The sequence below is a fragment of the Onychostruthus taczanowskii genome, unplaced genomic scaffold, assembly GCF_017590055.1.
Source record: "Onychostruthus taczanowskii isolate IOZ18803 unplaced genomic scaffold, ASM1759005v1 scaffold196, whole genome shotgun sequence".
NCBI classification, from domain to species: domain Eukaryota; kingdom Metazoa; phylum Chordata; class Aves; order Passeriformes; family Passeridae; genus Onychostruthus; species Onychostruthus taczanowskii.
The window spans coordinates 265,342-286,042 of record NW_024499195.1 but is presented as its reverse complement, the minus strand read 5'-3'; the positions used below and the strand labels follow the sequence as shown (position 1 = coordinate 286,042).

General features: G+C 40.9%; 1 protein-coding gene across 1 annotated transcript in view; it reads left to right on the top strand.

The window, feature by feature from the left end:
• The window catches only part of SNX30 (sorting nexin family member 30), a 51,223-nt gene that overhangs the window by 24,075 nt on the left and 6,447 nt on the right, over window positions 1–20,701 (top strand). The window contains exons 3-8 of the mRNA XM_041402291.1: window positions 2,034–2,144; window positions 5,810–5,968; window positions 8,255–8,450; window positions 9,113–9,312; window positions 14,812–14,898; window positions 19,995–20,147. Coding sequence (XP_041258225.1) covers window positions 2,034–2,144; window positions 5,810–5,968; window positions 8,255–8,450; window positions 9,113–9,312; window positions 14,812–14,898; window positions 19,995–20,147 — 906 coding nt within the window. The remainder of the gene's footprint in view (window positions 1–2,033; window positions 2,145–5,809; window positions 5,969–8,254; window positions 8,451–9,112; window positions 9,313–14,811; window positions 14,899–19,994; window positions 20,148–20,701) is intronic.

The window sequence follows — 20,701 nt, the reverse complement described above, 5'->3', positions numbered from 1 at the left end:
ATATATGGAAAACTTTGCACTTCTGCTTGTGAAGTAAAGGCAACAAGAGCAATTTGCTAGAGGTGAACGAGAGCTAATATATGGTTTGTGTACTGGGACTTAACCCTGCTTTCCAGCTCCTGGACAGTCCTATACAGTTTTCCCTAACTATTAGCAGAATAGTGGTTCATAAGCTTCTCAGTGCTAACAGATGGGTGACTTCACCTTCATTCTCATGCTGCAGGATAAGACACTGTAGTGTGTAGCCATTCTGATTATTCTCATTCACTCACTATGTGATCTCTTAAAATGCTGTTGGGCAGTGACCGCCAGGTCACAGAAGCTCTGCCTTCTACTGAGTTATTACTGCCTCATCCCACCCCGTTTTTGGTTGGTGGTTTTTTTTATTTTTTTATTTTTTATTTCTAGAATAAATCCGTTCATTCTGTTACTCTAAACAAGTGAAAATGATGCAAATGAAGTCTCAGAAGTCACATTTATAGTATGGCACCCTTTGATGTTAGATAAGCAGGTGTTACTCTGAGAAGAGTGTAGCTGAGTAAAGCACAGATCTGCGGTGGATATTGGGGTGTTGGTAATCCCTCATCTACAAACACAACTGCTCCAATTCATGAGGATTCTTTATGTTAGTTACTAGACTAACCTCTATATTGCTTACTATGGCTAGCAGGTCAAAGAAGGGAGGGGCTGATCCTAATTTCTTTTTCTGTCTGCACCTTCCTTTACTAGAAGCCAAACCGTTTCATAGGTAGTAACATGTTAGATAGCTATCTGCTTACAGTATCCTAGACCTACTGTGCTGTTGATACCATGTTAAGGCTCCTGACTTCACTCTAGAAGATTTCATATGTAGAACTTTTACAGGATCCCCAGTGGTGACTGGTGGGAATAAAATGCAGGAATTGAAGAGTTAGAGTCATCCAGAGAGCAAGTGAAGAGGTGGATTGCATTTAAAGGCTGCTACTGGCTGGGACTAGCAAAGCAACCAGGTGCTGGACTTGATGCCAGTTCAAGGCTGGGGTTGCCGGTGTGTTCCCCAGAATGCGCTGGATTTGATTCCTGCTGCAGGCATGTAGTGTGCTGGCACTGCAGGCCATTCATTGCAAGGTGGATGTAATGCTGCAAGTAACTTCAAGCCTGTGCTTCTCAGTGGGACTTAGCTACAAGGGCTGTCTACCTTCTAATCAGGGCTGCGGCAATGCCAGGCTCTTCAACAGACACTCCTAGTTGGTACACAGTTTCACAAGTGCTTTTAGGGAGTTGCAGTTTGTGCTGTTCAAGCAGCCCCATACAGTCAACCTTCTAGGTTGTGGACTCTTCAAAGACTGGACAAAACACTCGCCAGCAGTTTATCTGCATACTTATTTTTTTTCCCTTCAAACTTGTAATGACCTTGCCCTAAAGAAGGAAAATTTAAAAGGTTTAATTTAATGTATTAATATATCTAATCAGCCGTACACATAAGCAGACTTGTTTCTTTATCTTGGAAGTCAACAAAAATAGTCCATCAAACCTCACAGTGTCTTATTTTCTCACCATCTTTTGACCTTGGAGTGTGATAAACCCATCAATCTTAGAATACAAGACAGCAGTGAAACACTTTTTCACCTGTGGATAGTGCATGTCATAGAATAAACAAGTCAGTAAACACCTTTACTTTTAATTATTGATGATTAAAATAGTCTTGTCCTCACAATGAATATCTCATAGTCTTTGCAATCTTGTAACTGCCAAGAGAGTAATGTGATGCACAGTGCTTCTGCTCTACAGACTTCTACCATGATAAGAGCAGAACATGTAATGAACTACTAACACGTCAGTTCTCAGTAATCATTTTTCATATTTCTGCTTTTCCACTGCCTGAAAGACCAGAGAATCTTTCTCTCATGCTGGCTGCAAAATTTTGGGGATTAACACCTCCCTGCAAGGCTTGTCTGGCTTCAACCTTGCCAGGGGTGGCTGTACTGCATTTGCTGCTAAGCTCTGAAATGAGAGGTGTTGCTGCACACTAAGTCTATCCTGTTCTTTTCCAGACCACACGAGCAGAGTTTGATTTGCCAGAGTATTCTGTTCGTCGGCGGTACCAAGACTTCGACTGGTTGAGAAACAAGCTGGAAGAGTCTCAGCCAACGCATCTTATTCCCGTAGGTAGTAAGCAAGAATCTGTTGTTAAGGACAGTTGTGCATCTGTCTTCCAAGGGTAATATTTGGATGCTATGTGTCTAGATTTAAAAAACAGTACTTCATTCTCTTTAGCTTCCCATTCCTGACTAGTTAGGAAGCTTAGACTTTTCTTGAGTGGCACACCTGAGAGGTGAGATTTGTCAACCTCCTGCAGGGCAATACATGTGCTGACTATGGTAGCTGTGACATAAATAAAATACATTTCATCTGTTTGCTCAATTATTACGTGTTTATTTCAAAGCCTCTGGGGATTACGAAAAGCTACAGGTACTTCAGGTTCTAGTGTTGGTTTTCAGGATGGCCTTTTGAGCTGGTTTTACAGAGTAATTTAAAACTGCTTGTGCTAACACTTAATAGCACTGACATGTAATAGCACAGACTTGGAAATCTCAGCCTCTGGTTTGGTAGCTCTTGCAAGCCTTCAGTAGATAGAAGTTTACCTAATAAGAGTAGCTAAACTACTGCACCCATTGTTGTTGAAACTGGTCATCTGACCACCTTATTTGATGTGAGGAGGTTAGTACTACCTTATACATCTTCTGTGTGAATAGGTAGGAAACCTGTGAGATCACTGCCTTCACTGATCACAGAGCCCTTTTGAGCAAAGACATTTAAAACACCCTGTAGGAATTGAGTTGGCAGGAATAGCAACACTACTAGCATACTTCAGCCTCCCTCCCTCCCTCCCTGCCTCCGCAAGGAGTAGGCTGTGTGAGAAGTATTGTTAGGTTGCTCTATGGTTGAGCACTGTTTAAGTCCTTAATTATGCTGGGACTTGCCTCAAGTGGAATAATAGCTGAGTGTCTCAGAGATAAGAAGTACTTCACAAAATCATGTGACAACATATATGTTTAGTGAACAGTAGTGAAAAGAAAGACCATGAGCTTGAGAGCATAAGGTGGAGGCATGTGTAATGTGTTAAGTGCCCATACTGTTTTCTCATGCCCCATTCTCTGAACATCTGGAACAATCACAATTCAGTTTCTGCATATTCTTGAGTAACTAACAGGCAGCCAGTTCTGCCTGAAGCCTGCCAGGCTGTAAATAATAGTCGAGTAGCAGAAGGTGAGTCACTGCTGGGGAATCAAGCTGCTTTGCTCCTACCAGGAATTGGTTGCAGACAGAACAGCAAACTTAGCATGAGTAGCTGTAATAATGAACATGGAACCAGCTGCAGAACAAGCCAGTATCTTAGATGCCTTTCTTCTAGGAAATCTGGAGATAAAGGATGTGCTGTGAATAAAGGAGATAAAGGATTTTTATCTGTTTATGCACAAGTTAGCAAATATGGAATCTCCCATTAATCTCCCTCATGCAGGGTATGGTAGGGAGACTGCTGAATGCTTTATGTATTTATTGTCTAGAAATAGATGAGGTATAGAAGCTAAAGGCAGTTTCAGATGCACTGGCTCAAGTGTTTTCTGAAAAGATGTTTCAAGACAATCTGAGACTGTCTGTATTTGTAATTACTGATACTGGAATCCCCGAAAGCCTTCTGTTTTAACAAATTATCAAAAGGGAGTTGTCTTCCTAATCTCAAGATAGCAATTCTGCCTAAAATCTTCCTGTAGCAAATGATATGTCTTATCAGTGCAGTGTGTTATGACAGCCTGCACTTGGGAGCTAAAACTAAGCTCAGTATGGATTCCTCTTCATCTCTTCAGTTACTGATAGTTACTTCTTTTTAAAAGATCTGAGACATTCTAATATTTTCTTTCAAAAAACAGTAAAACTGATCTCAGTTCTGTCTCTAGACTACAATGGTGAACCTAAAACAGCCTAGGTTCTTGTCTTGGGATGGTCATGTTTGGATACTTGAAGCCATTTCTGATGGAAATGAACTCTGCTCATACATCTCAGTAGGGAAAAATAAAATAAGATGGAGGATGGAAGACTATAAGACAGACAATTAACACACAGTTAAAGCAAGATATCTTTTCCTAGCTGTGTGTTTTGATTACTTGAGATGGACCTCCAGAGGCCTGAAATGGAAAGGAATGTACCTAGTGCTGTAGTTGAAACCAGGTTAAATGGCAGAAGTCTTTGTAATAGATGTGCATTCTTCAAATGCTCAAACTTTAGTGATTACTCAGTGCCAGTTTGCATGTGTTTGGTTGAACTTTAGACTAGTTGGTTCTTTACTATATGATTCTTTAGACTAGTGTTTCTTTCCCTCCTTTTTTTTTTTTCTTTAAAATTTTTATTTTTGTCCTGCATATGGTACTGAGGTAGTGACTTCCTAGAGTCCCAGGTAAAATTTACAAAGCAAAGGAAGAGAGTTTCTTCCTCCCTGAAGACTAATGCACAAGGCATTATACTGCTGAAGACGTCTAATGATAGTGTACCTTATGCTGGTTTAACTGGAATGACTGACTGATTTGAATGCTAAACATAATCGGGTAAGTCTTAAATTTTAAGAACCAAAGACAGTGGTGAAAATGTAGCTCTATTGCAGCTAAGTCATGCTGGCTGTGCTCTTCTAGGAAATACAGTCTTCATGTACAACCCACAGCAGTTCGGATATGGTGGGAAAGCAATATATAGAGATTTTTTTTCTTTAACTATTTTGACATAGATTTTAGATGACAAACTCTTTGCAGAGGAGAATCCTGATTCCTGAATTGGGTGAAAATGGCTGTCATTGCTAGCCTAACTGTAAGCAGATTGTCTGGATGGACTTGTTCAGAAAAATGAAATACAGAGCACAATTTTAAAACTGATCTTAATCTTGAAGGCCATGCTATCTGGATAGAACAAAAGCAGATCTAGTGGTAGAGCTGAAACTAACCATGCATCACCTTAAAAAGTTATCCTACATCCAGAGTGGTACTTTGGAGTCTGTAATCCAAGTGTAACAGAGGGGACTGTATAACTAGCAAGTCTGGAGACAGTCTGGGCTTACATGTCAAACTGAACTGCAGAGATGAACTGATGCACTCCAAATAGTACGATGTAAAAGTGGATGTATAAACAGGCCTTTGTCACTTACTGAAACATACTCAGGAAAGTCAGCTGTGATAGATGACCAGGTGTGCTCATACTTCAGAAAAGATCCAGCCGTTTGCTGTGTCAAGCCCCTGGTTTGTTTTTGCTCAGTGTTCTCACTAAGGCTGTCAGCCTTTTACAGGAGAGCCCTGTTGAAAAGCTCTAAATTGTTCATAGAGGGTGTGTGGGGAGTAAGTAGAATTGTCCAGTTCTCTGAGTTTTCTGAGACTGGGCAGCCTTGCTTCAGCACTGCGTGGTGGGATGGGTGGGGGGGTGTGTGTGCTTCTGTTATAAATAGCTTGCAGCTCTTCTGGCATCTCTTCAGAGCTGGGTCTTGAACATGGATAGCCGTAGGGAGAGCAATCTAAGCTATGCTACAAGTATTTAGTGTGAGTACTGTCTGACTTACCTGGTGTGACTCTCAGCTGAAGCCATTCAGTAGAATGGCTAGTTTTAAACCAGACCAGCTTAAGGATAATTCTGAGCACAGCTTGCATCCCATCTGGTGCATGGTTCCTGTTCACAAACACAGTGTTTCAGTTCCTGTTAAGACTGGAATTTCATTGCTTTGTTTGCTTCCAAATAACAGAAGCAAGTCTTTGGTCTTTTGAATCTTGTGCTGTTTGCTCATCTCTGACAGCCTCTTCCTGAAAAATTTGTGGTGAAGGGTGTTGTTGATCGCTTTTCGGAAGAGTTCGTGGAGACAAGGAGGAAAGCATTAGACAAATTCTTGAAGAGGATAACTGATCACCCAGTGCTGTCTTTTAACGAGCACTTCAATGTCTTTCTCACAGCTAAGGTAAGCCAGTAACTTTCAAATGCAGTTGTTGACCTTTGCAGTCCCTTCTGAAATGAGGGTAAAAAGGCGTTAACAAAACTACATGTGCAGATCAGAGCTTCCTCTTCCTCCAGAGGGTTGTTGGGCACTCTGACTATGGTGTGTGACAGACCCTTGTGTGTGACAACAGTATGGGTTCCCTGTGCTTGAAGGGAAGAGGAATCCTCTCTGTAGATTGATAAATTGAAGTCTCCAGACCTGCTTGTTTTATAGCATGTAATCCTATTATGCAAGAGAGAATAAAAATTCAGAAAACTGCAGACTTTAAAATCCTCTTTTGGGCAGGAGGGAAAGGGGGAGAGGAAGAAAAGTTTCCCTTGCACAAAAGCTTGCGAATTTTTTGACTTCTTATCTTGTCTGTTCTTTTTATACTGTTTGCACTTGATGCCCTCAAAACTAAGCATGGAGGCCTCATTCTTACTTGTTCTCAGCCAACACTTTCATGCTTGTCTTCTGCATGACTTATGCAGGAATAGTGCAATTTTCTTGGCTTTCTTTAGAACTGCATTTCAAATAAGACTAAGAGGACTTGCAGCTGTACTTGGGTTTTACCAGGTAGGTGAGAAGTGCTGTAAAAGTACACCTTTCCAAAGTCACATTACTCTAGCTCACTTAAATGTGATTTTTGAGCTCACTTCAGGTTCATGCTTTGCTTGCTGTTAATAGTCAATTTCCAGTGTTTTTATTTCCCCTCCATGGTGAAATTAACCACTGAAACAAGCCAGAAATGCAGAATTTGTTTAGCATGTTAAATGTCATATAGCTCTGTTCCTCTTTTGATCTGTCCAAGCATGATGCAGCTTTCTTAGCTGCTTTATTTGTCTTCTGCCATCCCTGTGAAATGAATGTCAAGGGCTTCATCCTCTGTGAGGTGAGGGGAAAGGAGACCTGTTCTGCTGACTGTCTCTAGTGGAGCAGTGAGGTGTCAGTTCAGTGTGCTAGGACTTCAGAATTTACTTACTGTAGGAAGTTGTAAGATCACCTCCTGGTTGAAGAAGAGAGACCAACATTTCTTCATATTCCCTGTTTGGACCTGTAACATACCAGAATGCTTGAGAGAGTGAGTGAATAATTTTGAGTTCAAGGATCTTTTCTGATGCATGCTTGCAGCTCATGCTGAGGACATGGGGAAAGCAAAAATCAAATTGCATTTAAATGCAAACATAATGGAAAATTATAGTAGCTGCTAAGATGTCAGGTTTTCTTAATCAGACTTCGATTTGACTTACGTTAATTACTTGGAAGGAATACCACAGTACATGTTTTGAAGATGGCTATTGTTTATTTGTTCGTTGGGTTTTTTTTAAGAACACTCAAGCTTTTAGTCTTGTCTCTAATAATATGTCTGAACTCTTGATCTCTACAGCCTGCTTGGTTTGAACACATCTCTTCCTCAGGATCTATGGGATAACCAAACTATAGTTCCTGAGCCTGTTTTGAGATGTTGAATACTGACCTCTGCTGGAAGAAGTAAAATGAAACCTTGCCAGCGTTTTGATTAACTAAAACCATTTTTTTTCTGGTATGCTGTTAAGGTGATATCCCATGAAAATTGTAGATAAGCAGTCTTGTTAGCATAAATAATCTGAAAGCTGGTTTATGTGAATGTGTAAAGGAGTGTGAAGGAAGTTTACACTTTTTGTGCCGCAATATGGATGCATCTGACCCAGCCTGAGCTACAGTCTCTCTTGCAGAGAAGCTTTGCTGGTCTCCTCATGCTGCATTTTTTTTGCATCTGCCTCCTGTTTGACCACAGAACTGGAGTGAGGAGGCTGCTTACCAAATAGGTGTGCAATGTGTAGCTCTGTAGTAGGTCATCAGAGCCAGCTGGTGCATCTGTTTAATACTGGTATTGTAGCCATGACTTAGAAGTATGTGTAGATGAATGATGTGAACTGTTTTGGTGGAATCAGAGCTGTTAATAAGCCTGCTTCCCTGGTGAGAGTACAGGAGAATGGGAAAGTATGGCCACATACAAAGTTTGACTATGTATTTATTTCTAATGTACTTCATACTGTTGTCCTGGACAATTTACCTCCATGGAGCTTTGAAGCTGTGCTCAGCTGTGCAGCTTGTAGAAAGCAAGCCTTTGTTCAAGGCTGTATGTCACATGTAGTCTGTTGCTTTCACAAGATTTGATCTTGACTAGAAAGTATCCTTCACTGTATTAATATTTAAACATGTAAGTCAGTATTCCTAAACATATTCATTTTTTGTTTAGATTTGTTTGTTTGTTTTAATTCCTAGGATCTTAATGCCTACAAAAAGCAAGGGATGGCTTTACTGTCAAAGATGGGGGAGTCTGTCAAATACGTTACAGGAGGCTACAAGTTAAGAAGTCGGCCACTGGAGTTTGCAGCCATTGGGGATTATCTGGACACATTCTCTCTAAAGCTTGGTACCATTGATAGAATAGCACAACGGATCATCAAAGAACAGTTGGGTAAGGACACAAGGTGTTCCATCATAATACTTCAGTGTGAATGCTCTGTGTCTTATTCTGGTTGATAGCATGATCATGACAATTCGTGTTGATGATTCTGGCCTGTAATAAGTCACACACAGGGTAAAATCTAATGCCTGTTCCAGATTTTAAAAGGGCCCAAAACCTAACATGGTATCTGGTATTAGCTCAATTCTCCAAATATTTTTTTAAGTTGAATTTTTATACCAACCTACTGTCTTACTGGAGTAATTTTTTTAAGACTTTTGGAAGGTGAAAGAACCTGTAGATTACACCTGGAAGAGTACAAATGGAATTCCTAGATGAAGACAAGCTTTACAAGTCTAGCAACTCTACAACTCAACTAGTAGAGTTAGGTTTTACATATGTTTAGAAAACTGACCTTGGCTACTGCACAGGTGCAAGAGTCTTTGTATTAGAAGTTGAAATGGTAAGTTAAGAAAGAGACATCTTGAACCTGTCGCCTGTGCAGCCATAGAGCTCTATTAAGTCTGTTAAGAAGCTAATACAACACAAGCCTTGACTCCCTGTGGGGATTCATGTTATTCAAAATGGGTGTGTAATTTCACTTATTTTGTGTTTGCTCATCTTTGTGCCTTGCTCTTACTCTGTTAATCTATTTTTTCATCTGCCTCTTGTAGAATACTTGGTGGAACTACGAGAATATGGACCTGTTTATTCAACCTGGGGAGGGCTGGAGGTTGAGCTGTCAGAGCCACTGGAAGGAGTGTCTGCCTGTATTGGGAATTGCTGCACAGCTCTTGAAGAACTCAGTGAGGACATGACAGAAGACTTCCTACCTGTGCTTAGGGAATATATATTGTATGCTGAGTCCATGAAGGTAAGGGGAGGCCTGAGGCCTGTGATAGAAAACGCTGTCATGTTTGCCTGGAATTAGTGAGTTCATTCTTTTATTATCTGTCTGCTCTGCTCTTCACTCAAGCTAGGGTCAGTATTGTAGGGTGTACAAAACATGTTGCAGAGTTGCCCCTTCATTGGTTTGGGAGGTGGTACTCTATAGGAGACATCCTGTGGCTGCCTAGAATCTTTCTTCGAATTGAATCCAGTTGTGCTTCAGCTCTTCACTGCTTTGCTACAGGGACACTGCATGGTCCAGCAGGAATGATAGCTTTAGCAGTTTCTATCATTTATATGTAGCAGAGTTGGGTGCCTTGTTTTAGAACCATGTGTCCAAATGACAGACATTGCTTCCTCTGTCATCCCCATACCCTAGGCATGATATGTCTGTTGTTAACAAGTTCTGCATACCAAGTAACTGCTTAAAGATGTTATTCTGTTACTCATAGTTTTTAAGAACTTGATGTTTTACTGCTTGTGCAGACATAATAAAAGCTACTTTAGTGTGGGTTTTATTCTCTTGAAGTTATGGAGCACTGGTAATTAATCACATCTAATAGGGAAAAGAATTACTGAGTTAACTTCACTAAAAAATGATATCAGGGACTTCAGTTTGTCCATCAGAGCTTTTCACCACTTGCCTGTGGCACAGTATGTGTGCCATATATAGATACATATAGCAGTCCCGCTACAGGGTACTAACAGACAAGTTCCTTCTGAAGACTTTCCACTTGGAACAGCTGTTACAAGGCTGTGATATGCACTCCTTTACAGATCTAATAGCCCACTGTAAACTTACAGTCTGAACATGGTAGTCCTTCTCTATCTTAATCTCATCCTATGCTTCTCAAACTGAGAATTTAAATACTTTCTTGTAGATGTCTTTTCTCAGCTTCAGGAGCTGTACATTTGTGTGGTTAAAGTATTCTTGCAGGTGGCTTTGCACTAATTCCCTGGGTATATTCTTTGCTTTTGTCACCATGGATTTGACCCCAGCGTAAATGAGGTGTATTTTCTTTATGGGTCTATTGCTTGAACACAGTGAGCTGTAGGAAGCCTTGTCTCGGGATGTTTGGACTGTAGGAAGTGCAGGCAGATGGAGTGTGCTTACAAATAAACAGAGCATGAGGTTAGTGAGTTAAAATACTTTAACTCAGAACATCTGGCTTTTGATGCTAAAAATGCCTACCAAAGATGACGTCTGAAGGGGCAAGCTGAATTGTGAGAGGTGCTCTTCAAAAATACAGCAGGGGAAATTTTTTTAAGCTGAAAGCCAGGGTTTCTTCATCTGAAGAGGTACTTTAGGCAGATAATCACCACTCACCACAGGCAGAGCGGCATTACAGACTTGCATCTAGGCTTCCTTTTGGTCTTTAGAGCCCTTTTAGAATGGCACTGTCTCCAAGCCAACAGTTACTTTACTTTCTAAAGTACTTGCTCAGCTAAAGAAACTCTTGCTTTTTAGCTTGAATTTTTTAGACTGTTGACTTGACTTTCTAGTGCTCTAAACAAGTATGCTGTTTAGTGTCTGGCTTGGACATCTTATTAGCTTTACTCAGTCTAAAAATTTGGAAATCAAGAACAAAAACTATTGTTAGCCAAGAGAGACGGTTTGTATTTTCCTTCCCTCTCAGATAGCAAAACTGAACTCTCTCAGGTTCTACAAAGTGCAGCTTTCTTCTGCTAGAAAGCATCAGCCCGTTCTGTTTCTGAAGTGAGCAACTACTGAACTGTCCTTGAAAAATCCATAACGCTAAGTAAGTAACCAAGGTTAGTAAGGAGTGTACCCTTGGAGAGACTTTCTGTTGAAGGGGTTGTCCTCTTCACTAGCAGTGCATTCCTCTTCATCAGCTGCTGTGAGGACTACTTGTGAGATGAAAGTCTGTTTTGTTCTTTCAGAGAATATCTTTTGTGCAGGGTACTTGATGGAGGGTAACTCTTCAGGTACTAGGAGTTTAGGGCAACCTTTCAGGGCAAGCTTTCTTTGTTGCACACTGTACCCCTGGTGTAGGTATGGGAATGTGATCTATAGAGCAGTTTATAGCTGAATGTCCCTTGAGTAAGAGCTTCCAGATTATTGTCACTGTTCAGAGATGAAGAGGTCTTGATGTCTGCAGGAGCACTGTTGTACCTAAGGGGAAGAGCCTGAGAGAACTGCACATATGGAGTCAAAGCCCCGTATTCTGTTTGAATATTGAATAGAATTGAATATTGAATATTCTACTGAATAGAATATTAGCTGTTTTGAGGGAAGCCTAGCCTCTGGATTTGTTAGAAAGATTTGCAGAACAGGGCAGAAGCTGGTGTCATGGGCTTGAGTTAAAATGTGTGCTGGAAGTGTCTAGAAGAGACTCTTTCCAAATTACTTGCCTTGCTCAGCATTGCTTAGGCCACAACTGTGTTCAGTTTTTATCCCTGCTGCACACAAAAAGATAAGAGGGTCTGGAAGAGGGTCTGGTCGAGAGACTGAGAAGCCTGCTGTATGAGGAAAGGCTGAGAGAGTTGGGTGTGTTCAACCTTGAGGAAGAAGGCTGAGAGAAAATCTTACCACCATCTACCAGTGTTTAAGGATTGAGTACAAATATGATTAAAGCTTTCTTTTCACATGGGGACCCATGGAAAAACAGGGTCAATCAGTACAAATTACTCCTGGGGACATTTTCATTGAACACGAGGAGAATTTTCACAATGGGAACAATTATCCTTTGGAATAATGTCTCCTGGGAAGTGGTGGATTCCCCAACACTGGGCACATTTAAGATACAGCTGGAGAGAGTGCTGATCCATCTTGTCTAGACTGTGCTTTTGCCAAGAAGGGTAGGATGAGATAATCCTTGAGGTCTCTTCCAGCCTGGTATTCTATGGTTTCTATTAACTGGCAAGGTGATGTCTCAGTTCCTGGTGCAGTGAGGCCCTTGTCAGCAAACGCGGTACCACTTTTGCTGATGTACACTGGTGTTGCCCTGGGAGGCGCATGCAAAGGACAAAATCTCCTGTACATGATTCATTGCAGATATTAGGATGTTATATAACTTCTGTTTGCTCAACATTGCTAGAAAGGTTTACCAAGTGATGTGATCCCCTGGGGTGTTCTTGGGTAATACTTTTAATGCATGTTTTAAGCAAGCACCACCCTACGAGGTAACTATGTAAGTAGCTAGGGATCCTCCTGTGATGTTTAGTCACAGTAGGAAGCTATGTGGTGCACAAACAGGATTCAAATTGAAATTTGAGGTAGGAGGCTGATGGCAAGCTCCCGAAGCTCTGTGTGGGCCAAGGTGGAACATTTCAACGAAATACAAAATGGTGAAGGACCTCCTGAAACTAGGCTAAATCTTCCATGCTCAGACACCACTTAGTTACTTTTGACCTGAAATAACTGAAGTGTGTTGGTTGAGGTTTTTCAGTTTTGAATTTGGTTTCTTCCAACTTTTTTTTTAAAAAAAAAAAACCTTTTTTTCTCCCTGAGTGAGGCCTTAATTCGTATTGCATGATCTGTGGTAATTTTGAGGATACTTGGTGCAGAGCTTTTCATAATTGCTGCTAAAACATCAAGGCATTGATCTAGAACAGAGGAGATAGCTTGGAGGTGCCAGAGGAAAATACGAGACAAGTGAAAGGGAGGGCAAAATTTTTTTCATTACCTACAGGTCAGTCATTACGGGATACTTAAAACTGTATTCACAAGCTCATTGTTAGTGGTCCCCAGTAGGTGGACTTGAATGCTTAAGGGCAATTAAGACACCTGTTCTTTGAATCCAGTTTGCCAATAACTGTTAATCATTGGCTACTCCTGCTACAGATTCAGTGCTAACTCCAGGCTTCTAAAGGCAAAATGCAGTTGCTGGAGGCAGTTGTTTTTCACAGAAGAAATTTCAGTTGATTCAGGTTCAAGAGACAATACAAAGCAGAAATATCTATTAAATCTCTCAGACTTTTGTTGCATTGGTAACCTCAGTCACTTAAAGGCCATCCCACATAGTTGCATAGATTCAAAAGGGGCAGTGCTGTGGTTTTTCAACCAAACACAACCAGTGGTATGCTTCTGCATCCCTTTTGAAACAAAAGAAAGAATTAATCTCTTCAGGTTTGCCCTCTTTTTATTGACTAATGTAATAGTAGCTTTGCGGATGGGGTGCCATTCCCATTTATCATGGATTGAAGGTCTCCACTCTAGAGCAACTGCATTGGTGATATTGATTACTATATCCATATTGATTATTGTTTCGATTTTATCAGTACGAATCACACCTGTTTATCACAGTGACCTTCTCTTGGCTTAAGAAGGAGGAGGGGATGATCATGATTAGTACGTACAGGATTTGTATGTCCTTAGTTGCTCTTAATTAGATCTAGACTGGCTGTTAGAGCTCCGAGGAGCTACTCATTTAAAAACATATTTCTGTAGGCAGCAGTGCACATGACTAGTCCTGTGTTACTAGCCTTGTCTGGACCTGTTGTAGTGACTAGTTACCACTTGGCGTCCTAATGGGACAATTCCTTCTAGGTGGCAGAAGGGAAGACTCAAAGCCAAGTTAGCTGCAAGAGAATTTCAAACTTACAGAGAGTGTTGGCTGACTTCCCTCTGAGCATTTTTAAGAATAACTTTGCATCAACACAGGAATTAAAAACTACTAGTTGTTTCTTTGTGAAACCTGAAGTGGTAAGTGGCCTGCTCTTGCAGACACAAAACTGTTTATTTTTTTAGTAAGTGATTCTTAGAAAGACTAATTCCTGTGGTTGTTTTCAAACTGTAAGACTGTAGTATAAACTTAGTGAAGTTCTTTGTGGATATAGTACAAGCTAAGGGGTAGCATCTTTGTCTCTCTGTTTTGAAATACTCTGTCAAGAAAATGTTTACTGCTTGAGAAGCTCTCTCAGGCAGTCCAGTGCTTTTCATGTAAATTGTCCTTTTCAAATTTTTTTTAAATTAAACTGACAACTAAACCCCCCCCCCCCAGCCTGATCTAAAATAAAGGCTTCCTTTTGCTCTAACACCAGAATGTGACAGCTTGCTTTAAAGGATTCTGAAGAGTCTTTGCAAGTGAAAAGGCAGCTGTAATACCTTCTGTGGTGGTCTTCCTGTCTCTTAGCCAATGCTGCTTGAGAATATCAGAAACTTTACATTAGTCCTCGTCAGCTTTGATGCTTTCGTTTGTATCCATTTCATGGTAGTAATAGGTCAACTGATGAATTAAATTTACTTGGTCAAAGTTATATTAATGGTTTCATGATTGCTTCTATATTGCATGCCTCCAGCTTGATAAAATGTTGAATTTTATCTGCCCTGCCAGCTGATGGAGAGCAAGTGCTGTTCCTTATCAAAAGCTACTCCCTAAATGCTGTAAAATAGGACAAAGTAAATCTGGAAGTCTGACTTCGGGCTTACTTGGCACTGAAGATGTATCACTTTAGAGTTTCTTGTGGACTGGGGGAAGGAACAAGAGGATCCCTTCACAGCTGTCTTTTCTCTTGCCCATAGAATGTTTTGAAGAAGAGGGACCAAGTCCAAGCGGAGTATGAAGCAAAACTGGAAGCAGTAGCCTTGAAAAGAGAAGACCGTCCAAAGGTTAGCAATTAAAATTGCTCTGCAAAAACAGTTTGCACTTACACTACTTCCTGTAAAGAATGGAGAAGCAGAACTTGCTTTTTTCCTGGATCTGGGGGCTTCTTTGCAGTATAAGCAGTTTTTGGCAGAACAGAAATTTGTTGTTGGCAAGCATCTGTGAAATAAAGACCTAAGTATAAGTATATGTAACTTGTTTAACAACTTCTGAACTACTGATCTCTCACAGTTTAGAGCAGGATGGTTCTATAACACTTCAACAGCAGCCAGCAGTCAATTGGGCTGTTCAGTGACAGGTTAGCAGTGCATTGGTAGAACAGTCCCTGGTGACTCAGCAGTATGCCAGCTAGCTGAGTTAAAATCCTATCCTTGGCACTGTGGAACTGTATTGTTGCAGAACACTGCATTTGGCTGTGGAAAACTCCTTTTTTTGCCCTTTCTGCTAGGGAACTCTAGCTGTGTGATGCTGAGCAGAGATGGCATGTGTCACTGGATGACTCTGATGCTGGGCACCATGCAAAAGCAAAGCTGTGAACTCATATGCTTATGCTGCCACCGGCTTCTGCATGAAACAGTGCAAGAGCCTTTTCTTAAATCACTGCAGCTTTAACTGATGATGGCAACAGGGTTTGTTCCCTTCCTCTGCTTGGAGGTTATTGGTTTCCCTTACATTTGTGTTAATAATTAATGTATGATTTTCCAGTATTATGAGTACTATACAATAAGGTTCACTCTACAGTAGGTTCACATAGTATTTTGAATCTAAGAAGCTGAAGGGGATGATAGCATAGAAATGCTAAAGTGTTTTTCTGATCTTTTGTCTATAATGAGCTACACATAGTGGTGTACTAGGTGTTTTGTGGTGCTCTTTATTTGGGTCTACTGCCCACCCCTCTGCTGGCTGGTGTGGTACACACTCTCCTTCCTCAGTGTGGCTTTGTATAAACAGGTGCTAACAGTTGTATTTGGGATGGAGGGAACTAAATCTAGCATTTCCAGCAAGCCAGTTCTTAAGCATTTGACTGTACCAAGACCTTGATGCAGTGGAACTGATGAATTTTGCTAATCTTGCACATGTTAAAAGTCCTTTGGATCTCATATCTCAGAGGGATTATTTTGAATAACTTTTGGAATATTTTTTTGGTTACTTACACCTCCTCTGCAGAGTATCAGGATATTTTTTGGCAACTCTTGTACATTTTTGTATCAGAAATAGTTTGTGTCATTTACAAGATGAAGTTGAACAAACTGTGTGGAACGCCTTGCATGTTCACAAAATACTCTCTCTGGGTTTTTCAGAACCTTTCCAGCTGGAGGATATGTCATTATCTGTAAGAGCTGGTAGCTCAGAGCTGTGCCTAGCATTATGTCTTATATTCAGCAAGGTCTCCTGGCTGTGACTTGCTGGAAACTAAAAGCTGGCTGAGGGTCATGTTGTGGAATGGCATTTGTCTTCCTTGGCATATTTGCTGATTTGGTACAAATGATGTAAAAAGATCCCAAACTAAACCTTAAGAGAACAAAGGCCTTTGTTTAGCTCTTGAAAGACAAACCTATCACTACTTAAAAATCTCTCACTGGAGGGCATTCTGGGCCTCCTGCACACATACCCAGCCTGGCATCACAGAGCTCACCAGGCCATCAGATTGTTCTGGCAGTGAAGTCAGCCTAGAGCTCAGTGGCCTATGAATGCAGAAGGCTTGTAGTGCTGCTGTGGCTCTCTGTCAGCAGGTACTGCTCAGAATGCTGAAGCTTATACCAAAAGCCACCACAGTGGCTTACTGTATTTGCAGGGACCCTCGTGGCAGGGAGGAATGATGAATCTGACTCCGTGCTCTCAGAAGGCTAATTTATTACTTTATAATACTATATTATATTAAAGAGTACTATACTAAACTATACTAAAGAATACAGCAAAGGTACTTACTCAGTGCTAAAAAGATAATAATGAAAACTCACAACTCTTTCCAGAGTCTTGATACAGCTTGGCACTGGTTGGCCAAAGAGTAAAAACAACTCACACCAGAATCCAAAGGAGCAATCACCTGTGTGTGAACAATCTCCAAACACATTCCGAAGGAGCAAAACACAGGAGAAGCAAATGAGATGATAATAATTGTTTTCCTTTTTCTCTGAAGCTTCTCAGTTTCCCAGGAGAAAAATCCTGGGCAAAGGGATTTTTCAGAAAATGTGAATGCCACAGTGGCTCACACCACAGTGTGGGTGGTGTTTACCAGTAGCATCATGGTGTTCATGTGGAGTCTGGAGCCTTTCAGTTTCTAACATGTGCAGTGGTATTGAAATGCCTCTCTCTCACACATTTCTGACACATGCTGAAGCTGATTTTGCAGTAATCTAACCAGCACACTGAAGGATGGGTGTGGTTTTGTTTTGGTGAGGTGAAGTTTGTCTCCTATGGTCTATTTTATTCTGTCTTCCTCAAGGCTTTGAAGTGTGGTGATCTATGGGAAAAGTAAATACAGCAGTACAGAACTTGAATAGAAGGTGGGGGGAAGAAAGGCCTTGTAACAGATAACAGTTTCCCAAGACCTAGGAAGGTAGAAATATCTTTTGCAAAGATTAGTTGTCTAATTAATGCTGGATTTGTTCTGCTTTAGGACCATTTGTTACTTGGTAACGATGATGTAGAGGAGTTTTAAAGTGGACACGCTGTTTGTAATCGACCACACTGAATTACAGATATTAGGCAAGCTTAGATTTTAAGACAACAGAATTGTCACGAAGATTAGATGCAAATGCAGAACCCCATATCATATATGGCTCAGTTCTTGCCTACATATACCTCTCTCATCAGTTGAAATTGACTGCTAAAATAGTCCTGGGCCCTTTAAGAGGTGTTGGAGTTTGAACCAGTTGTCACTTGGTTTGGTTTTGTGGCTTGAGTAGCTGAGAGCAGGTATCAGTAAAGAAGTAGCATTCCCCCTGAGTCCAATTGACTTTCTTCCTGGTTCTTAGTTGTTAGCTAATATTTAGTGTCTCCATTGGTAAAAACAGATAAAAGCATCAGCTTTGATACTTCAACTTAGGCCCAGATTTGAAGATAAACACATAATATCTCTTTGCATTTGAGTTTGCACTGATATAAAGTGCTTAAAAGCTATTAATTAACTTTAAATTCTGTCGTAACTACTGAGTTGCAATTTATGTACTAGGAAGCTGCAGTTTATAAGGTAAGGCATTTGCACACCCAGATAGGACTGCTGCATGTGGAGACACTACTTTCATGATGTCTCTGGACACTTAGCTGGAGTTAGTTGTTGTTGTTGTTGTTCCGTGATGAGAGCACACGTGACACATCTGCTGACTGGGTTATCCCTGTAGCTCTAAACTCATACAACCCTCTCAGCCTGACCAGCCAGAGAACTTGCTGTGAGAAAGAACAGATTTTTGCTTATCTTCATTGTGGTTTCAGATCCTGGCAGAAGAAGCAGGGAGCCGGTGAGTGCTTAGAAGCTGTTAGTTGGATTGGGAAATCTTATGTGGTTTTGCTTCCAGACTTCATAAATATTTCTCTTGATAGCCTAGCCTTTCCCATTAAGACAGTAGAGTACTTATAATGCAAGGCATACGTGCCTTGAGGGGGGCATCTCCTAAACCTTCCAGTCACAGGCTTGGTTGTTCTTGTCTGCAGTCCGTGGGGGAACTTCATCTGGAGTTGTAGCAGAGTGAATTCTGTAGCCATAAGTATAGTGCTCAGACACAGCAGGGAGGAAAAGTATGCACTGAACCTCCAAGCTGCCTGTAGTATAAATTGAGTGTGAATATGGAACTTCAATAAAGAACTCCTGGATCTCAAACAGGTTGGTTTATTGAAGAATAGCTGAGTAATAAAGTGATCACCCCTAATCCGTGTCCTGGAGCAGAAACACAGTTGGTGTGTTTCTGCCTAAATTGAGTACCTTGCCAAACTGCAAGATAGTAACCCACCTCTAACTTCATGTAGGTATTCATGAAAAGCTTCTTATCTAGTCTGTTCATCCTCTTCCTTCTTTCACACCCTTCAGAAAGGGTGATTACTGAAAGTATCAAGTACAAGAGGAGCCACCACAAAGTTCTTCGAATGTTCTTCATTCTGTATTTTGCCTTTGTGCAAGTCACAGCGTCCAGTGCAAAAGTTCACTTCTCAATTTGGTACCAGGATTCAGGAGTTTCTCTTCTGAATTCTTGGCTTAGTCTGCATGCCCTTCCAGGATTCCTTCTTGGCTTAGTCTGCATGCCCTTCCAGGATTCCTTCTCATGCAGCAATGAGAAGGGAAAAAAAGGTGTTCGGCTTTCCTGCTTGAGGAAACAGTAGTAAATTATTCCTGTATTTGCCTGGTGGTATACATTATATTAGTTACAACATAAGCAAAGGATACCAACTTAGTTGATCTAAAGTGTATGTACCTTGGGTCAGTGTCAAAAATTCATTTAAATCTCCACCTCAGCTTGCAGCAGTCTGTCCTTCAAGATGTCATCTGTTGCTTTTGCCTGTTGCATCCCTGTTGTTGAGCCTAAAAGTCCATGAGCCTATCCCATGTTGATGATCATGAGTGCTTTGCAGTTAAATTTTGTTCAGGAAGCCCGCAAGGTTAAAAGTGAAAGCGAGAAAGGACTTAGAAATTTTATTCTGCAGCTGTCAATACTGAGGTGTCTTACCTACCTTTTTTGAAAAACCTGAGTGTTTATTGTTATATCCACACTGGTGTAAATTGGGACATTCCTACTGCAGCTGTAAATGGGAAGCAGAAAAGTTTGCTGTGAAGCCAAGCTGCTTAGTTTGAGCCCTAGGAAGTGAGCCTCAGTACCAGTACTTACACCAAATGGTTTTCCTGTGCAAGTGCTTCCTCCATGCCTCTGTATCAGGCATGGAGATGGACAAGCACAAGCGCTCACCACCTCAAACAGCAACTAACAAATTAAGAAATCTCATATCCTCTCCAGCGCTTTTTCCCTGCAGCCATAACTCGTTGATTCAGGATAACTACTGGGTTATGAACTTACCCTTTCTTCTATAGTTCCGCTCAGTGAGGTTTGAGCTAATTCAGCAGTCTAGCACTCAGTACTGGCACTTCTAATCTTCATTTATTTTGCTGCAGGTACCCGCAGATGTTGAGAAATGTCAAGACCGAGTAGAATGTTTCAATGCTGACCTGAAAGCAGATATGGAGAGATGGCAGAACAACAAAAGACAAGACTTTAGGCAGCTACTCATGGGGATGGCAGATAAAAACATCCAGTACTACGAGAAGGTAGGTGTCACTGTTGGAGCACTGGCAGGAATAAGAGTTGTTTATTTTCCTCTGAAATGGTGATAATTCTTCGGGAAATCTTAACCTTGTCTTGAAGACAAGAATATTAGACATCTGAAGCTGCTCTTTGTCAGAGTTGGAAGTTGTGGTCAAGTGAACTCTGTAAGACTAGTGGTCTTTTGCGAGTCAGTACTCTAACAACATTTTATCATGCATGCTTGTCTGTTTTGCACTTCTGAATTGAACAAATTACTGAGCAGCAGCAGTAGTGATGAAAAAAAACCCCAGAATCACACAGACTAGTAGTACTACCACAGTAGAAAAATCCCTTGATTCTGCCTTTTCTGAACCAAACTGCTTGAGTTAATGCACATGCACAGACTCATATATAGATTACATCTGCTACGTGTAAGTTATTCTAATCCCTGTCCCTTTGTGCATCGTTTTGTCCCTTGTGTATTAGTCCTGAAAACATCTAGCCTCTGCCTTTTTCTGTTGGTGCATTTGTACCTGAGGTTTCGTGTTAGATTTTTTTTATTTTTAATTAAAAGGAC